Raw genomic sequence first — 20,458 nt, forward strand, 5'->3', positions numbered from 1 at the left:
TTTTAGAGGAATTAAAACAAAAATTCACATCTGGAATGACAACTCCTAACCCTACCCATATCCCCCAAATTAATCAGGGCCCATAATGGAAATGCTGACAGTCTCATAACTCCAACCTTTCAAACACAGATCTGGTATTAAACTGCTCCCAAGGCGCCCTGAGGAGCAGCGCTCAGGTGACACTGCTTCACCAGCTCCAGTATGGGCAGAGCAGGATGGCACTGGTGGCAACTGGTACCAAACGCAGGTGGCGATGATGTGCTGCACCCCATGTCCCAGCACAGCCCTGCTTGCACATCTGCTGCAGCTTTCTCAGGGCACACACCCCAGGGCCTGACCCTGCTCCATGCACGGTGCACATCCACTCACATCACCCCCATCCCCACGCTGTGCCACCCCCCTGCCCCTGCTGTCACTGAGCTGCAGAAAGACAGTACCTGCCTACAGCTGCTTGCCCTGCATGGCTGTGCTGGGGCTTTGGGCAAATCCCCCCAGCAGGGCTGCAGCACACTGCCTGCACTAAGCCTGCCATGTTCAAAGCTTCTGGTCCCTCACAATTGTTTAAACTTTGGTAGCATTAACGTTCAAGCTGTAAAATAGAGGCTGATGCCAAGAGACCCATCTAACACGTCTTTGAACTTTATGTCTGCCTCCTGGCAGCTGCAGGTCTCTCCTCCACTGCCTCCCTGGGGCAGCTTAAGCCCCAGTGACCGGCTGGTGCTGGGAGGAGGCTGCTGCCATCCCCAGCCATGTGTGCAGGTGGGAGGTGTGGGGTTGGGACACGGAGTCAGTGGTTGCCATCTCTGATGTGGCACAGGGAAGGCATCTTGGGTCCTGGGGCAGAGAGACAGAGGTGTCAGGAAAGGGGATAGGAGGAGCTTTCAGGTAGGAGAGCACCAGACACCACAGGCAGTAAGTTCATTGCGGGGCTGCTCCTGCCAGCAGCTTGGCTGTCACTGTGCCAGTAGAGCCACCCAGGCCGGTGACACCTCTCCAGCCCTGATCTCATTGCAGATGGGAACTTCTGCCTCAGCAGGGGAAGGTGCGGTAGGCAGGGGATGAGAGCAGCTCTGGGGGTGGTGTAGGCTTCACCTCTTTGCCTTTCGTCTCCTTGCCATCCCTGTGACCTGGAGCAGAGCCCCAGCCATGCAGGCAGCACCTCGTGTTCTTGTGATGGTGACATCAGGTTGACAGCAAATGCAGATCTCCTGTCTTGCGGTTTGGAGGGAAGGGCTTGGTTGGGAAACATGTGTGTTTGGTCAGGGAACACATAGGGCTCAGTGCAGGGAAATGCTGGGGACCAAGTCATGCAGTCCCTATCATTGCAGCCATCAAGGACAGATCAGCACTGCGGCTTCACTGCACCACTGGGCAGCGCAGGGGCCCCAGGCAGGCAGAGCCCCACGCCTCAGCCCTGGCTGAGCACTGAGCTCTATTGTTTTCCCACCTGTCCAAATTACAAAGGGCCAAATGGATTTTCATGAAATGTTATTAAAAAATGAAAAGGGTTTGGCTTCCGGGCCGAGACCCGTTTGCCAAGTCAGCCCCAGGCAAAGTTTTATGACTAAGTGTGCAATAAAAGCCTTTGAAAGAGGGGCTTATAACTGAAGTCTCTACAGACTCTCCACTCCAGGGCAGCACATGGTGCTGCTATGTAGACTGGGGCTGCAATGCCTTCATATCCTGCCCGGTTCTCCTCAGAAGTCATTTTCCCATGGTGGGGATGAGCTCCCACGGACGCCCCATGGTGCTGCAGCTCTGCCTTGCGGGCAGCATTCTGCTGGCAGGGGCCGTGCTGTGACCCACAAACCATGGGGCACGCTGCTATCTGGTCCTGCAGAATGGGAATGGGGGCTGGGAGAGGTAAGGAGGGGGAAGAAGGGCTGCACACCCCCAGGTGCAGCAGTAGTCATCTTGTGCCATGGAACAGGTGGGCACTGGGGAGGGCTCTGCTCCATGCACACCTATCCCTGGGCATGGCCATCCCTTGGGTTCCTATGGGAGGGGATGGTGGGAGGTGATACACTCAGCAGCCGGGGCACCCAGCTCCAAACCAAACTTGCATGGTCCCTGAGTCATGCAGGTATGTGCCATGTCCATTGCATGCAGCACACACGTGCATCCCACAGCTTGCAAAATCAGCCCACGGATTTTATGTACAAATCTTAGCTCTGGATAACTTGTAAATAATCTTCTCATTATTTTGCTAGCTCTAATTAGGACAAAGGGGGAAGGAATTAAGTATTTAGGCTCACTCCCAGGGAAATTTCACAGAGCAGAGCAACTCCATAGGCTTCAGTACAGCATCCTAAGGGAGTGGTGGAAAACCTGAGCCATTAAATTTAGACTGAGAGGAGCCCTGGGGGTTAACACAGAGGCCTGTGTTGGCCCACAGAGGATAGGGGAGAAGATAACAAGGCCTTTTTCACTTCTCTCCACGGCACAGCAGTGAAGGACTACAGTGCGGGCTTTAGATTTCGCTTTCCTCACTATATTGCTCCTCGGGCTGGAATCCTGTGCTCCACTCTTGTGATCAAGGTTTGAATTGGCATTTAACAATATCACTACAGCAAAGTAATGAGACATCACTTTAGTGCTGCAAATACCACCCTGCAGTTAAAAACTGTATGTGTCAATTGATGGCTTTGTTTCCACAGTTGTCTTGTTCCACGTCAATCACGGGGCTAAGCAAGCCTCACCGGCGGTGAGCTGTGAGAGCGAGAGATGTAAGCATGAGTGAGTGGGTTATGTGCACTACTGGAAGTTAATTACAGAGGGGGAATGACGGGAGCGACTGTCGGCCCGTGTGTGATGGAGGGGCAGGAGGGACATGGCAGCAGTGATGCCTCTGCCCACAGCCCTTGGCATGGCTGGGCTGAGCTGAGCCACAGGGATCAGCTCTGTGTTGGGCAGAGAAACCTCTTGGGCTGTGGCTTCTGCATGAAGATAAGGAACCAACCCTGCAGCTCCTGATGCTGCTCCCTCATCTGCTGGAGCGATGGCACAATGAGCTCTGCAGGTGTGGGAGATGGGAAGCAAAGCAAAGCACAGGGCCACGTGGGCACACGAGGGTGCAATGCCTGCACACCGCTGCTGCAAGGCAGGTTGGAGGCTGGCTGACATGCTGATATCTGTGCTCACTGCTTCTGTCGCAGCCCCACCTGAGCAGGCATTCTCCCAGCACGGTGTCACATCGCAGCTGAGTGCCCGGGTGCAGGCAGTGCAGGACATGGACGCAGCCAGCTGTGACAAGGCAGGAACACAGCAGTGCGTGCAGCAGGGCAGCAGTGAGGGCTGGGGCCACGCATGGTGTGTGGGGAGGAGCAGAAGGTCCTTAATTCTGCCCAGAAATTTGTCCGTGGGATGAAAGGCAGAGCAGCCTGAGAGACAGTGCGTGGGGGCACAGAGAGTCCCGCATCTGGAGAGTACAGGGGGCTCATGGGCACCACACAGCCTTTGCTGCTCCATTTGACCCTCAGGTGAGCACTTTTCCCATGAGAAGTTCTTGCTTTCTAAACAACAGAGCAAGTTCCTGGAGCTGGGTGAAACACCATCAGCTTCCTCAACATTCCCAATATTCATTGTCTGAGGAACACTGGATAATCTATAACGAATATGCACACAGTGCCTGGGCTGTGAGGAGCTGCCCACATGTGGCATTTATTTACTGCAGTTACTGTGAGGGGAGGCGGGGAATGCGAGGTTTGCTGCTAACAATTCACCACGCATGAATACTTGGACAAAAATCCAGCCCTATTTCCTGTTCTGCAGCATGGAGAATGCCGTCCGAGGGCCACAGCCTGAGCTCAGCCCAGAGCTGCAGAGCAGGCAGGGTCCCGTGGCACCCCCAGGGCCTTGGGTTGTGCTTGGGCTTTAAGTACTGAGATGAGCTACATTCTCAGCAGAGTTTGTTTCATCATCTGTGTCTGAGATAGATCTCGTGTGTGCGGGATTGTTCCAGTGCAAGAGAGACCACTTGGTGTCATTGCCTCAGAGCTCCACCAGTGTGTGGGACACATCAGCACAACAGCTGATCCAACGCAAACCTTCCTGCAGGCTGGTGGGGCTGGGTGAGCACAGATCGGTGGGAGATGAATGTCAGGGACACCTGGGTGAGCTGCTGGTGGATGCTAGGGACAAAGCGATGGTGGCAGCCATAGAGGAAGTGATGGTGGATGCCAGGGATGAGTTGGTGGTGGATCCTACAGATGAGCTGGTGGTGGACACCTTGGATGAAGCAATGGTGGAATCTACGGGCCACGCACCTGAAGAGAGCTGTGTTTGTTCAGTATGTGAGTGAGTGGATGGCTGCATTTGGCTACAGTGAAATTCTGCAGAGAGCATGAACGATGAAATGTTTCTCCCTCCTGCTCTGGGTTCCTGAGCTCTCACACATGCACACTGTCCATGGGGTGCCCACCAGTGGGTGCTGCCTTGTGGCCCCACTGCCCCACGCCTGGGAGCTGCATTTTGCAGCAGGTGGGCAGATCCCAGCCTGGGGCAGCTCTGGGTTGGCACATCCATTTGTCAGTGCTGGGAGTGATTTATTGCTAATTCCACAGCAACACGACTGCACGGTCACCAGAATGAAAGGAGGAGAATTTCTGCAGAATTGTTTGCAAAAGAAAAGCAATCAAAATAAAAATAAACAACTAAGAAAGCCCCCCCCAAAAAAAAATCCTCTCTAAACAATGAGTACATTTTTATAGACCAGCTGAAAGCTTTGGCAGGAGCTTTGGAAGGCAGCAGGAGGAGTGATTTCATCAGACCTTTCTCTTAAGGCTGATGGAGAAATCTGTGGTGTGGCCCGAAGAAGTCCTCGAGGTTGCTGGCCTTGTTGGGACCCAGGGCTCCCCATGCAGCTGTTTGCTTCTGCAGCCTCACAGAGGTGTTCTGAAGAGCAGCAGCAGCAGAAGGGACTTCATCTTTCTAACCTCCAAAATACGTGGAAAGAAATTATTGTCTTATGATCAAACTGGCGGGAGATAGCAATTCTGCTGCTCAACAATTTCAAGAGCTTGAAATTGATTGTTTTTCTGCTGGAAACAAAATCTGACCTCCTGTAAGGCCTTGCAAAATGGAATGGTGTTGAAACATCCATTTCCAAATCAGAAGAATTGGGGTTTTGATTTGTGAGCATCTGCCTCCCTCCATCCACTCTGAAGTGACCGCAGAGTCCTTGACCCAACCTGCTGAAAATGGCATTGAAATCAATGCGTCTCCGCAAGAGTTCTCACTTCTGATGAAATACTGTATTTAGACACAAATAGACGTGGTGAAATGATGCTGCAGCCGGATCGTCCTGGCTTCTCTGGCCCTGGGGAGGTGACAGACTGCAGGTGGGTGGGGGCACAGTGCCTCACCTGCTGGGTGTCCCAGTGAGAACCGCCTGTGGCTCCTGGTGGCCCTGGTGCAGGAGGTGCCTTCCAAAGAGGCAGCACCTTTCCCTCTGGGTCCAAGTTCACACAAACGGATGCTTTCCAAGGCAGCTTTAGGATGTTCATGGTGCCCTGAGCTCTGCAGGGAGTGGCTGTGAGGGAGCGCAGGGATGAGGAGTGGTGCTGAGCTGCCCCGGCCCATCGCTCCGCATTAGGGCACAGGGCTGAGGAAAGGGGGGTGTTGGGCTCCAGGGGACGGATGGGTGGTGTGAAGCTGGTGACACTGACGTGGTTTGACGGGGTCAGAGCGGTCAGCGCTTGCTGCCAAGGCTCTGCAGGGAAGCTTGTGTGGGGATGGGGTGAAAGCAGCTGCAGCAGAAGCCAGGGGTGCCAGAGCAATGAGAGAAGGGGCAGCCAGGGGAGAGGAATGGCACTGTTTGATGCTTTTGAGGCTGCACTCTGGTGCTTCACGTTCCATGCAGCTCCATCGCTGCATTAGACACAAACCTCATCCCCAGCCTGAGACACTGGGAGTGGGAAATTAAAAAAAAAAAAAAACAGAAAAACACACAGTGATGGGCTATAATTTGGGAAGCAGAAGATCAACACTCCACTCTCTGGGCAGCTCACACCCCCTCCCAACACCGGCAGCACTGCTGGGTGCAGGAGGGCAGTGGGTGTAGGTGGGGGCTCTGCTGGGGGCTCCAGCCCTGGCCCCACTGCTGCAGCCCTGCGGGGCGGTGGGAGAGGGGAAGTGAGTGTTTGGGATTGTTTGGCACAAAAGCGAATGAACTGAAGACAATGTCAAGCTCTGTAAATATTTATCAGATGAATGAGAGCAGGGGTTTGAAACGTTAGACAGCTGAGAAATGACTGTTTTAATAATGCTCCTGATAAATTAAATCTCAGGGCGGGGGGTGGGGAGCGGGTCAGGGGTGATGAGACTCATTCAGAGGTGCAGCACTGGGGGAGCCTGGGCTGGGATGGGAGGAAGAGGAGGAGAAGGAGGAGGAGGAGGGAAGTCCCTCCTTCCCAACAGCCCAGGGTGCCACCCTCTAACATGGGCATGGGGTGTGAGTTTAGTGGGGACACACGAGGAGCAGGAATGGTGCTGCATGTAGGAGTTTGGAGTCGTGGGACAGCAAGAGCAGAGCTGTGAGCTGAGCTGTGATGACAGTGTCCCCATCAGCAGCTTGCTGGTCACCACCGGGGCTTAAGGATGCATAGGGGATCTGATTCTCACTGCCAGGACCCAAAGACCAAGCACAACAGCAGTTTGCAGACAGGGCTCTGGTTTGGGCTGCTCCTGATGTTTGGCTCCCCCCATGTTCTCAGTTACACACCCCATGCTCTGTGCCCAAGGAATGCAGGACCGCTGCCCTCTGTGTCACTGAGTGAAGCACTGCCTGCATTCCAACATGGGACCCAACGCCCCAGAGGTAACGCAGCTCCCGGCCATGCAGACACAGAACCACGATGCTGGGAGTGGGCAGGTGGGTATGCAGGAAGCTGAGCCCCAAGCCGTTTGCTTTCGGCTGTGTTTGCAAGTTTGGAGCCTGCACGTAGGTTGATTAATTGCTAGGGATCTTGGACCTTTTTTTTTTTTTTAAATTTAGTGTTATTTTAAACAAAACTTTGCTGTTCCCCTTTAAAGGAGACATCTGGGCTCAATGTGGCAGGCAAGGAAGAGGCAGTGAGAGCAGAGATGATCATGCAGAGAAATATGTGCAGGGAAAATGCAGCAACTGTGGAGAACTCAGCAGCCGTGCCCCAGCACTGGGCTCAGGCAGTGGGGAGCTCTGCTCCACACCAACCAGGCTTGGGGTGATGGGCTGATATGGTGACAGGGTGATGGGGGCAGGATGATGAGGTGATAGGGTTGCAGGGCCCTTCTGCTACCTCCTGCTGAGGGGTGAGCCAAGAGAGCACTGGCTTCCCTGAGACTTCCCAGTGAGAATGCTTCAGAGACAGAACCCGTAATGGTGCTCATGAGTACGGTGTTATGGATTCACCAGGAATGTTCATATTGCTGCCAGGTAGAACAGGAGAAAAATATGGGGGAGATAAACCTCCCTGACTCTGCTTCTAAAGCATCCTCTGGCTCTCTGGAGCTTGGTGGCAATATCTCATCTGTGCGGGTTGCCCCATTGGAGCTCTTAATGGGATGCCTCAGGCCTTTCCTGCAGCATCTGGTAGCTGACGTTGGAAGGGATGGAAGCTTAGGCTAAATAGAGCTCTGGTCTGCCCTTTATGGCAGCTCTTAGGCTCCTATATTATCTGGGGTTTGAGGCAAGTTGAAGCACGGCTGAGACAGAGGAATAAAGCAAGGCTTTTTATTTATTTGTCTTTTAATGCTCTGCCATATTCACCTTTCAGGAAATTCCCATCTGCCTCCAAGTGGCCAGCTTCTTTCTTGGGCTCTGCGCACAGCTCCACATGGTTTCATTTTCCTCACCAGCAACAATAAATCTGTTAGGGAGAGCAGCTGCTGGGGGGGCCTGAGGGTGGTGGGACAGCCCTGCAGCCCACGTGGGGTGGCTGTGCTGGCAGCTCACAAACCCAGCTCTGTCCCAGGGCTCCACAGAGTGGGGGCATCGCGGGGCTCTGCTCCTTCCTGCCACATCCTCAGCTCCATCAGTGAGAAATGGATCTCTGTGGAGCTCATGGCCCTAAGGCTCTGGGAGGTGGCACTTCGATAAAACTGATAAATAAAAGGAGCTCGCTGAAAAAAGCCGCCGTGTTAATGCAGCACAACCGTTTTGCCTCTCTCCTCCCTCTCTCTGCCCCCCTCGGGTAGAAGTGTATTCTGAGAGTGCCCGAGGGCACAGATGGGTGATGGCACAGGGGCGGCTGCTCCTCCTGCTCTCTGCTTCAAGGCTGGGCTGCTGTGAGCCGAGCGCCGGCTTCAGAACAGCTCCTGGATCCTAGCAGAATGCTGTTATGCCTTATTCATGTAGGTCTTGTTGATATCACACCAAAACGATTCTGGCTGTCCTCATGATGAATCCTGGAGGTGCTGAGATGTGAGGGAAAATGCTTTCTCCTGCCAATCAAAGACTGGAAGCATTCAGGCTGTCAAAAAGCACTCGCTCGGCTCTGCATCCCCCCAACCCAGGCACGTGGGGCAGCAGCAGGAGCAGAGCAGCCGGCCCCACTGCTTGGGGGTATCCAGCTCCAAGTGCCATCACGTCCTTTTCCTCCTCTTCCTCTTCATCCCCCTCTCCCAGATGCTGATGAGCTCTTGCTGGGCCATGACAGCTGTGCCAGCACCAGGCCAGCTGTGTGCCAGGGCTCTGGGTTTGCCATGGGGCATGCAGAGACACCAAGGGATGGGTCCCACTGCCCTATGTCTGTACTACAGGTCAGCACAGCGCAGTGTTTGTGGCAGTGAGAAACATAGCTATCAGGAGGGTTGATACTACTAACAAAGTAATATCTAAACGTATAATTTGTACTTGTGTTCCAGGATGAAGAGCCGTCACCAGCACCAGCAGCCTTTGTTGATGTCTGCTGCTTTGTAAGAACAGCTCCCCCTGATCCTCTCACTTAGACTTTCCCAGGCACCCCGCTGAGGTTTTGGTGTTAGATTTTCTTTGCGAATATTGAACACAAAATCCAAATGTTAATCCTGGGGCCTGATGACAGCTGATGCATGGGCGGAGCAAGGGGTGCCTGGGGTCTCCACACCCCAGGGAGGGCAGGGATGTGGCACAATGGCATGGGGACAGGGCAGGGAGCTGGGGGTGGCAGAAGGGAGCTCATAGACAGAAGGATGGAGGCAGCCCCTGATGGCATTATGGGATGGGATGGACCGAGTGCAGTGCTGGGCACCAGCCGCATCCACTGTGCCACTGCCTCAGCTTCTGGTGCCCAACCTCCCACTCTGTGCATTGCCAGGTGAGGAGCTGGGCAAGAGCAACCAGGAGATGCCTGCATGGTAAGGTGAGCATTGCCAGAGTGGAAAGCTTTCCAATTAATCGATGAGTTAAATTACTGTTCATTAAATCTCCACCATCTGCAATGGCAGCCACTAACTAGCTGATTCTCCTGGATGCAATTCCTGGCTCTTTTCAGGTGCTGCTCTCAGTAAAGCACTCAAAATCTCACCTTTCCTGCCTGGATGCTCTCATGTAGCCACATCAGCCTCTCCAGTGGCAGTTCTGAAAATCAGCAGTGTCCCATCATCAGAAGCTGGCAGGGGGAGCACCGGGGTTTGAGTGCTGGCAGTGGCACTGTGGGATTACTGCACCCACCCTGAGCCAATAAGCCCTGCTGGATCCCCATCCCCAGCGGGCAAACCCCAGCCCCTCTCCCTGCTCACAGCTTTCTACCTTGCATGCTCCATCTCTGCTCGATTTGCTCGTCTGAAATGCTTCAAAACCCCAAAGTTTGCTCCTTTAAAGCTTTCCCTCCTTTCTCAAAGATTAATTACAGCTTCAAACACCTGCGGTAACGTTCTTCGATTGCTGCATTCCTGCTCAGTAACTTCCTGAGGATTAAAAGTTCCTCTGCCTTTTGCCTGACAATAACTCGCATTGAATTCGGACCTCACTCCAGTGGTGGCTGCAGTCGAAAGCCCCATAAAGTCAGGTTAATCTGATTAAAAACCTGCAGTGTGAAGAGAAGGGATATTTTATTGCCTTGCAACGATTCCTGTTCCAGTTCACGTACAGTTTGCAAGTGGAAGTGGTTATTTCCCCGCAGTCTTGAAGTGCTGGAGCTACAGATCTCTGTGTTTACCCAGTCCTTCTTTGGAAAGTCGGTTTCAGGCATCACCCAGAGCCACCCCTGCGAGCTGTCCCAGCTGTGGGGGGGTCCGAAGCACACTGCATCCTCCTTCCCTGTGCAGGCACCGAGAGAGACCTCCAATGCACGGAGCGGTGTTCGCAGAGGCAGCGGGAGAACAACGCTGACTGACGGACTGCTCGTTCCTCTCTCCCTTTTTTTACTACTGTGAAGTGAATTTCAGCAGTGTGCACTGAACTTCCCCAGAGGATGAACCATTGCACCATTGGATCATTCCTGGGGTGATGCTGTGTGACACCCAGCAGCTGTGGGGATGGACTCCCAGTGCTGCTGATGGGAGGACGGGATTTGTATCATCCCTCTGAACTGTTTCTCTTATCGGCATTGTCTGCTCAGCATCTAATGAACTAATGAAATATGCAACAATCCAGCTATAGAAAAGACTTCACTTTTAAATTAGCACTAATTAGAGATAATTATCTTGGCTGGTTTGATGTTTCTATGTAATGAGCCCGGGTTTTCTTTTGTTGAGAATTGCTGTGGTCAAATATAAGGAACGGCACATTGAATTTCCACAAGTGCCTTTTATTCCTGACTTGTTTCAGCACTTCCAGGAGGTCTGCTCTTCTTTTTCATGCCATTTTATTTGGCTGCCTCATTACCATCGTGACCAGTGAGGATGCAGGGCAGTGCCCCCACCCCGCTCTGCTCCCCAGAAACATGGCACTGGAGAAGGACAGGGCTGGCACAGAGCTCCTGCTGGATGTTGGTGCTTGAGCACCGCTGTGTAGTGGCATAGCAGCCAAAACCTTCCCATCCCTTCCCCTGTCCTTGTCCCCTTCCTATTCCTGACTAAGAATGAGGAGAGCTCAAGGACAACCCAGCAGTGTGGATGCAGCAACCTGTAAGCTTGCTGTGTAATTCACGCTCAGAACACAAACGCAACAAGGATTCCTGGAGCTCCCTTAAAAACCATCGGCTCTTGCTCACCCTTTCTTCTGATGGGTGACACCATCTCTCCCATCCCAGCTGTCTGTCAGCTCAGGCACACAGCTGTCTGTCTGTCCTGCTGATGCACCGTATTGGCTGTCTGTCCTGCTGCCACTGGCTGGCACTGCACAGCACTTTCTCTGCAGCTCTCGCTGGGGCTTTCTAGGGCACCTGACGCTGCAGTATCAAAGTGATCCATCACATGTAGCAAGATTACCTTTCCTATCTTATAATCAGTAATTTACCACGGATCCCTCATTTTTCAAGGGAATTTAACAGCCCAGCCGGTGACAAGCTGCCAGGACAAGATGCTGCAACGTGTGATAAAATTACACACCACTCCATCACAGCCAGGCCCTTTCTTCTCCTCGCTCCCCGGGCTCCTATAACCTGCGGGGAGCTGCAGGGCAGTCCCAGGCTGCTGTCTGCACCCAGCCAAGCATTCCGTCAGTGCTGGCTTTAGGGGCTTGTAATGGGAGAAGCAAAAGGCTCTCTGTGCCTCTCCCCTCAAACCTGCCCCTTCGACTCAGCAGTGTGTCCACCTCCCACCCTTCTCCCCATGGCCGTGTTCTCTTCCACCTCGGTGCAGGAGGAGAACTGTAGGGGCAGCCACGGTCCCCTGGCACCCTGCAGTGGGCTGGAGGTGGCACGGAGCCAAGGTAATTATTGCTGGGCAGCCCTCCCTGGGCCCCTGGGAGCCTTTAGGATTCATTGGGTAACAGCTGGAGTTCAGCAGAGCGGAGCCTTTGGGAGCTCGGGTGGTTGCTGGGCTGGTTATGTCTTCTCCAGCAGTGCTTGGCCAAGTTCTCCTCAACCCCTTTGCATGGATACAGGGACTGGGACGTGGTGACAGCACAGACACTGTGCTGGTGTGACCAAGGATGGTGTCCCCACAGCCCTACCTGGCCCTGGACAGGCAGCGGAGTGGAGATGGGGAGCAGGAGCACAGGGCTCAGCCACTGGCCACCCGCAGCCCACCAGCACAGCAACACCTCTCCCTTATTAACAGCAATCATTTCCCTTTTCCCATTTATTATGATTAACACTTACAGGTTGTGCTGGATCAAGTATTGGCTTCCGCTAAACATTTTATGGACACACACGTATACATAGCACATACACGTAGAGATTTTTCCTCCCACCTCCGCCACCTCCCAGACTTTATAGCCCAGTATGGGCCGAGAGCGTAACCAGCATCCTGGGAGCTGCTCAGCTGTGGATGGTGCAAAGAGCACAGAGATGAGGGGCTCATTGGAGCCAGTGCTAATTTATATCTGCTGGCCCCTGATCTTGTGTTAGCTTGGTCCTGAGCTCCCCCAAGGCATGGAGAGGTCTCATAAATTCCAAAGGCTGACAGAGGGCTGTTTGGCTTTGCTGGGTCCCATAGAAACGAAACGCTCCATCTAAGGTAGGACCACATACCCCGTGGCTGGAGAGAAACAGTTGTGGCCGGGCGTCCATGAAGGCACTCTGCCAGCAGCAGCAGAGGGCGGTTCGGGGCTGCCCGGCGCTCCCTCCCTTCCTGCCTACAGCACCTCTGCTGTGCCCACACGGAGGGGCTGTGGGAATCTCCACCCATCCCCCCTAGGAGCAGCGGAGGCTGTCTGCCCTCATTGTGTGATGCTATCTGCAGAACAGCTCGTTCCAGTTGGGAGCAAAGAAGTCAGCACTCCTGATATCTTCAGGATCTCTGGCTCTAAGGGCCAGGAATTTTACTTCTCACAGCGAAGAACAAGGCAGCATTCATGGGCAGAGCAATTGATGCCGAAGCCATCCGAGAGGTGGTAGATAACAGCAGAGGCGATGTAAAGCGCCCTTCAGAGCCCCCTGCTCGCACTCAGGTTTCCTTTCGCCCACTCTCACCCCATCTTTTAGGATCCCTCTGAAGCAGGGGGGGCTGCACCACCGGCGGTGCTCTGCCTCAAACCGGGGCTGATTTCCTGACTCGTTCCCCAGCGGCTCGTCCTCGCCCTGCCGGCAGCCCGGGCAGCACCAGGATGCTCCTGGCCCGACTCCGGCAGCTTTTCCCTCTCTCTATCAGAGCCGTCACCCGCAGCAAATTGGCGCTGCGCCGTACAGAGCGGCTGTCGTGTTCGGAGCCGCCCGCTGCCGCTGTCAGCCCGACGGCCCCTTGTCGGGATTTGCATTTCAGAAGAAGCCAGCAGCTGGCGTCGTGTTGCACATCGTCTCCGCTCGGCACATTTCCATACCGCTCAGCCGGCAGCATCCCGAGCAGCGCCGTAGCGGGGCTCAGCAGCTCCGGGTGCTGCTCCTCGGACAGCGAGCAGGAACAGAAGGGACAGGGTGAGTCCTTGAGGACGGGCAGCGGATGAGGTGCGCTCCATTCACCCCTCCTCTCACAGCCCCCGCAGATCCCATTTCGAGGCCGACAGAGCAGCTGTCGATGCTGAGCAATGACGATTCGTGGTAGAGCTAGTTTTAGGGAAGGAAAACAGTCAAAGCACAAACTCAGCACGTGCATTCCCTTGTTCTGCTGCTTTCTCTATTAGGGAGGATTTCTGAAGGCTTAGTGCCCCAGAACAAGCCCTGCCCACCGTCCTACAGCATCCGTTAGTGTCCCACCTCACCTGCGTGGGGCAGCTGCAGTGTGTTTGTGCTCTGCAAACAACTCTGTATTTAGGGAAGAAACACTGGCAAATCTTAATAAACAAGCAGTGAGTTCACTGTGGCCCCTCACCTCAATCTCTGCACTGTATTTGACTTCGTTGGTTGCTTTGCATGCTTTCTCCCAACCAAGGAGAGAATTTATTCTGTGGAGAGACAGGCAGCAGTTTTGCTGGGTGAATGGACCTCAGATAGAAGCCTCCTCATTGAGTCAGGCCAGCCAGGAGAATACCCCTGCTCCCCACGCTCTATCTGCAGCCACACAGCAATGTTATCCAGCAATTTCCTTTGGCATCAAAGCTGAAAGCAGGCACGTCAGCCAGAGTTAACAGCATCACGGCAGCTTGGATATTCACCTCTCGCAGAGTGATAGGAAGTGGAATTGATTGCAAGAGATCAGACACCGAGACTCTCATTAACTTCTGCTAGCACCTGAGCAGCAGACAGACACTTGCCTTTTTGGATTATCTTCTGCACATTTCCAGCTGGTGACCCTGGGTGCCCTCCAGCCCTGCTTTGCTCAGTAACACACAGTGCTGCCAGGGTGAGGTTTAGGCTCCCACTGGTGCATCCTGCTGTGGGACACATCTGGACAGCTGTGCACCACTGCAGCTCTGCTCCTTCCATCACACTCATCTCCCTAACGTGGGCGATGAGGATTCGCTTTCCCATTAGGAAACATCTCTGAGCAGATAGGGGCAGAGGCAGCCTGACCAGCTGTCTGGCTGATGTCAGGCCCGGTTTGCACACAGCTGGTGCGGATTGTTAAGGCCCCACCGCCTGGCCACAACACAGCATCTCACATTATGGGCAAGAGGTGAAATGCCTGCAGGTGCCAGCACGTGGGGCAGTTGTGCCCACGTACCAACCTCAGACAACTGAGCAAGCCTGCCCTGTGGCACAGCGTGCATTGCTGAGGTCCTGGATGCAAATCCAAGTGAGAGGGAGCGGGGCTGCAGCAGGACTGGGCTCAGGGAGGCTGCTTGGCACAGCTGGGGTTGGGGAGGGCTGGTGCAGAATGAGATCTGCCCCACAAGATCTCACAGCCATGACTCCCTTCCACCACACCAACAACCTCTGGTTGTGTGGCTGGAGCTCTTGAATCTCACCCACCAACAGCCTGCTGACAACTGTTTTTCCTCAGAACCTTTTGTCATGCCACGTGTTGCTGGCCCTCTTTGACATCTCTCCTTGTGCTGACACAGCCGCTCCGAGCTGCTGCAGCCTGGCACTGCTTCCCCAAGAGGAGCTGCAGCAGGATAACTTCATCAGGGCCTGACACCTCCCTCCCTGCAGCTCTTCTGCAGCCATCCTACAGGCACCAGATGGCATCAAAAGGCAAATTGGCACAAAGTGGGAGAAGCTGGGAGCAGCCAATGCACCCCCTGGATGTGGAAGTTGCACAGCTGCTTCTGCAGGACTCAGAGCATCCGTGCCTCTGATGGGAACCCTCCTGCCGGTGTGCTCCATCCTCCACCTGACTGTACCACGGAGCAGCTTGGAGATGCAGAACTGCTCCACATTTTGCTACATTTTCCCCTTCATCCCCCTACACACCCTGAGGTCACTGTCAGCACCAGAACTTCCCCCACACACTTTATTCTCCTGGCCATGAATACGGCATCACCCAGGGACAGGAGAAGCCCCCAGCAGGATGGAGGCAGCTGAGCCAGTGCCACATCCAACCCCCCCGGTCAGCAGCAGGGTGTGCTGGAAGGGGAAGAAAGCAGGAAGAAAGGTGTTGGAATACCATAAGAGAAATGGGTTTTCATTACCCTCGCTGAGGGGTGAGAGATGTCTGCTTCTGAGGGAAAAACAAAACAAAACAAACCATCAAATTAGTGTCTTTCAAGCAGCAGCAGAGAGGAGACGCAGCAAGCGAGTTCCTCTTCCCTCGCTCACATCTGTCTCAGAACATCCAACTCATTTTGAGTTACTATGAACTCTTTTAATACCCTGCCAGAGCTCTCTGAAGATTTTTTTTTCTTAAACCACAGGCTAGCCAGCTCTACAGCCTGGATTTCAGCGAGCAATGAGAGCACAACTGAAAAAAGAAAAGCAAAGGTCAGCTTCTGCTCCCCAGACTCCAGCCCAGCAGGAAGGAAGATGGGGAGAAGTTCCCACCACACCACCCCTTGTATGTGGGGCTCTCCGCACTTCAGAGGTGGACAGGACATGGGACTACACTGTAATAAAGGCAGAAATCCCCCCCAGTCCCATCTCCCTCCCCAGCAGAGGGCTGTCAGGCACAAGGCAGAACATGAGGTGTGCTCTCCTGCCCAGCCTTCCCCTCTAGCATCAGTCCAGGTCTCTCTTTCCCAGGGACCCACTCTGCGCCCACTCACATTTATGAAGTCCCAGCTGGGCCCAGACATGTCTCAGCAGGAGGTTTTAATCTCCCAGTTGGCACATCCTAATAGAAAAGCATTTAGAAAAACATTGATGCTCTGAGGAGAACCTTCTCCCATGGAGTAGTTCGCGGTGAATACATTCCCCATAAAGAGCAGATTCATGCCAGCGGGGTCGGTCTGGCCAGGACACAGACAGGGATGTGTCTCTGGGGCACAGGATGTTGGGCTGTGATGGGCAAAGCAGCAAAGAAGACAGAAGTATGTTTTTGTTCTATCTGTAGGCAGCACAAAGCTGCAGCAATACAAAAGGCAGCAGCACCAGGATCCAAGACATAGCAGAGTTTGGGTGTAGACCTTCACCAAATTCCATGGTTCACCAGGAAGTGGGACATGAAATGAGCAAATGACCAAACTTTGGAAGAAAACACCTGTGCAGAGTATTCCCCCAGTCTCTATACTTTCTCATCTATCAGCGATCAGAAGCAATGGCAGAAATACAGAGCAGGCTCAAAGCTGCTGCCAATCAGCATCATCGACTGAAGGACGCTGCACTGATTTATGTCTGTATGGCGGCCTGCCCAGAGGGCAGCTCTTCCTGCTGTTGGAAAGGGATAAATGAAGTAGAACCAAACGTGGAGAGCTGGGCTGGAGAACCACTCCTCCCAGCACCCCCTCACTCTCCCTGGGGCACTCTGGACACACAGCCCCTGGAGGTGCTCCCCCCACATTCCTGGACAGCATCCCAGGGCTTCCCTCCTCTGCAGCCCCAGTGCCCCTCCTTCAATCTGGGATCTGAGGCTTAAATAAATGAATGACTATGTAAATAAATATGAAGTGTGCAGCTTGAGAAGCGGGTTAATGGCTGGGGAAGCTGGGCTTGACCTCAGTGACATTTCAAATTAGTTCTGCTGCTCTAGGCTGATGCTTTGAAGGGATTTGCACTTGGGCTGAATGTGGAAAGAAATGTTAAAATTCATCATGTGAAGAGGCTCTCCTGAGCTTCCCTCCTTCTAGGGAGAGGGTGGCAGCATCCCTGGGCTGATGGTGATCCCTGAGGTGATGGGGAAGGAGGACAGGCATGTTGCTCCCACCCTGCCATGGACACCCTGGGGACATCAAGATGTCCCAGCCTGGGTGGCACTGGAGCACTGTGCCCAGGGGGATGGTGGCACCGGGTCTCCTGCCCTGGGGGTCACACAAGTGCTGGGTGGCTGGTGTACCCACACAGGTATGGGTTACAGAGGTATGCTTGTGTGTGCGATATGTATGGTGTGTATGAGTGCTCAGAGACAAACCTCATTAAAAGGGGGCAGAGAATATACTGCTGGTGCTTAATACATGCACAGAAAGAGAAGTAGATGGAAGAAAAGAATACATTACAAGAACAAAAGGGGTCATTTGTACAAGGCTAAATCAGCCCCCTTGTGAGCATGTGTCATGATACAGTTTTTAATTACATGAACCCATGCTGGCCTTCCCACAGGATCACACTCTGACACTGGAGCAGCCTTCTGCCAGGGCAGCTCTGAGTGTGGGGCATATTAATTCCTCGGTGAGGAAATGGGACTGCTTTTAATGTTGAGGAGAAAAAGGTTTCCCTGAGCTATAGGAAGCAGTTGGATTATTTTGGCTGCAATTTTCCTATGAAAGAGAATTTCAGCCCCAGTGGGGGAAAGCTCCCCTTCCTTGTGCCTTGATGCACTCCATCCCCATTCTAGGGCTGTTCCCCGTGCTGCTGAGCACAGCTGCTTGCAATGGTTGTGCTCCAACGCCATCCCAGGGGCCTCCAGCCCTGGGTGAGGCTGTGGGCTGTGGATGTCACTGATTTTGGCCATGGGAATGACTCAGCCTCCCGACAGAAAGACCTTCACCACTCCACCTAAACAGGGATTATTTCATCCTCTCTGAATGGCTTAAGTGCCAGTAAAAGGCATTGAAAATTAATTTTCCACGCTGTCTGTCGGAGTTTCTTCCATCCCTGGAACACACTCAACAAGCAGAACTGATAAGCAAACATAGGCAGCACCGTCCGTGTGAACATCCCCCGCCCGGTGCTCGTCGTTAGGGCGGATGGGCAGTTAGTAAAATTCCATCTTCCTCATTTTCATAAAAAAGATAAAAAGGAAAGGTTTCGTTGGCAGTTCGGTGATTTGCTACGAGTGTCAGCCCTGCTTTTCTTCCTCCCCTCTTGCAAAAAAACTTACGCAATGGAAATCCACACGCACGCACAGCGGCATCGCAGCGCATGGTGCAGCTCTGCCATCCACTGAGGCTCCTGCCATCTCCGCGCAGAGTAAGTGCTGCTCCACCACAGAGAGAGGCTGTGAGCTCCATGCGTGGGATCCTGCAGAGCAAAGGGGGGGCTGTGGGTTCTGCCTTCAGCCAGAGCCCGCTCTGCCAAGGCCACCGGGCAAAGCATCCCTGCCTGGATCTCATCTGTGAGCAGGAGGCACGCAGGGCTCCCGTGGCAGCAGGAGATGGACCCACACACGGTGCAGCCCCGGCCCAGGCAGGGCAGCAGCCCGGGAAAGGCCCCACTGCCCCATTCCCAGCGGCACCGCTGCTGCGCCGGCCTCATTCGCTTCGGATCCACCCAATTACAGCTAATTAGCTTTTCTGCCATAAAACCCTAAGGAGACAATGGAGAAAAGCCTCCTGCCTTTGACAGTAATGAAGTTAAATAGATATTTATTTATCCTTTTATTAGGCAAACCAATTATAATTTTACGCTTCAAATAGCTAATTTTTAAATGTGATGTCGAAGCATATGTATATACCAGCGAAATATATAGCCAGACCTGGCCTGTAACAATCCTGCCTCATTAACAGAGTGGCTAAGTTGGTATTTAAATATACTCTAATGCACCCATTCATAAAATGATAATTAAAAATAGGCTGAAATGCAGCCATTAGACAGAAATCCGGGTTATTTATAGGCTCGGTTTTCAGTTTCGAGTGATAAACCCCTGGTAATTGCCTGGGCTGCTGAGGTTTGGCTTCCCCTGGAGCTTGGGCTGGGAAAGCAGAGCTGGGCGCTTCCCACCGGGCATGGGGCGGCTGCAGGATGCCCTTTGGCAGCAGCTGGAGGCAGTGGGAGCTGGTCCTGGCTGTGCTGTGACCTGAGGTCGCTGTGTCTGAGGCAGGGTGTACGCAGAAGGTGGGGGGCAGAGAGGGTGGTACCACCTCAGGGCCCTCCCAGCAGCATCCCCTCCAAGTGCCCACATAGTGATGGAAAGTGCCCATCTCACATCTGCAGAAAATTTGTGATAAACTGCACGAAAAGGAGAAAAGCTGCCTGGGAGCACCGGCTATCCAGGCAGGGGGGACCTGGAAAAGCGCTGGGGAGGAGAGGAGCCTGTGGCTGTGTGTGTGCCAGCTGGGTTCCTGCGCCTTGGAACTAAGAGAAATGGTAATTAAACCACCTTAGTCTCAAGTATTTGCACATGCCTAATTGGATGCTGGAGGCAGCTGGTGATGAGGGCCTTGGGTTCCTTTTCTGAGCGCAGAGCGGTGGCCCAGCATAGGGAGCCCTGCTGCGCTGTGCCAGCCTGCTGTCCTCAGTGCCAAGCAGCTCTGGGCAGGACAGGCTGTGGGCCGTCCCCAGAGCAGGCTGGGCGTATCCCTGCCCCATGGGATCCCTTTGCTCTGGGGACCCCCTTGGCCACAACCCCTCTGGTGGGGCCCTGCTTCCCCACTTCTGACCCTGCCATCAGAACATGGGAATGGAAGGCTGGAGAGCATCTGACGCCTCAGCCAAATGCCAGACGCCAGAGATCATGGAGGGGCTTTTAAAAAATTAATTTTGCCAGCTATAAAGCTCCAGAGAGGGTGATTCAGCTCAGCACAGGCAGGATCTACCACGGCATGGGGTGCTTGGAGCCATCTGGCCCGGCCTGAGCCCCACAGCCCGGCCCCTGGCTCCTCTCCATCCCCCTCTTCCCAAGGGCCTCCTGTGCATAGTTCTAGAGGCAGGCGAGAGGCATTCAGCAAATGAGACATTCGCTTTAAAATGTGAGCTCAGCCATCTCACACCTATGCAGGATTTTCAGCTAATTTTGCTGAACACTTCTGGTTGGAGAATGTTTGACTTTGGGGCTAGAGGCGAAAGACGAGCGTGAGAAGTTGGCAGCTTTGCATCCTGCAGCCCAAGGCTGGAGTAAGGAGCACTCCCCAGGACACGGGCAGCCCTCCTCCGGTCCTGCCTTGGTGTTACACCGTCAGCATTTCCCTCTCAGAGCCGTGGGCTCTGTTCCCAGTGCCTCTGCTCACAGCTCAGCCCTTGGGACACTGATCAATGCACTCTGCTGCACGTGGGACCTGCAGCAGGGGAGGCACAAGGGAGCAGGTGGCAGTGGTGACAACAGTGGC

At 53.9% G+C, this 20,458-nt stretch overlaps 1 protein-coding gene across 1 annotated transcript in view; it reads left to right on the top strand.

The window, feature by feature from the left end:
* Positions 1 to 4,144: 4,144 nt before the first annotated feature.
* STARD8 (StAR related lipid transfer domain containing 8) overlaps positions 4,145 to 20,458 on the top strand; it is a 63,480-nt gene continuing 47,166 nt past the window's right edge. Inside the window, exons 1-2 of the mRNA XM_019618130.2 lie at positions 4,145 to 4,288; positions 13,156 to 13,418. Of these exons, the coding sequence (XP_019473675.2) occupies positions 4,145 to 4,288; positions 13,156 to 13,418 (407 nt within the window). The remainder of the gene's footprint in view (positions 4,289 to 13,155; positions 13,419 to 20,458) is intronic.

The sequence above is a fragment of the Meleagris gallopavo genome, chromosome 9 (assembly GCF_000146605.3).
Source record: "Meleagris gallopavo isolate NT-WF06-2002-E0010 breed Aviagen turkey brand Nicholas breeding stock chromosome 9, Turkey_5.1, whole genome shotgun sequence".
NCBI lineage: Eukaryota > Metazoa > Chordata > Aves > Galliformes > Phasianidae > Meleagris > Meleagris gallopavo.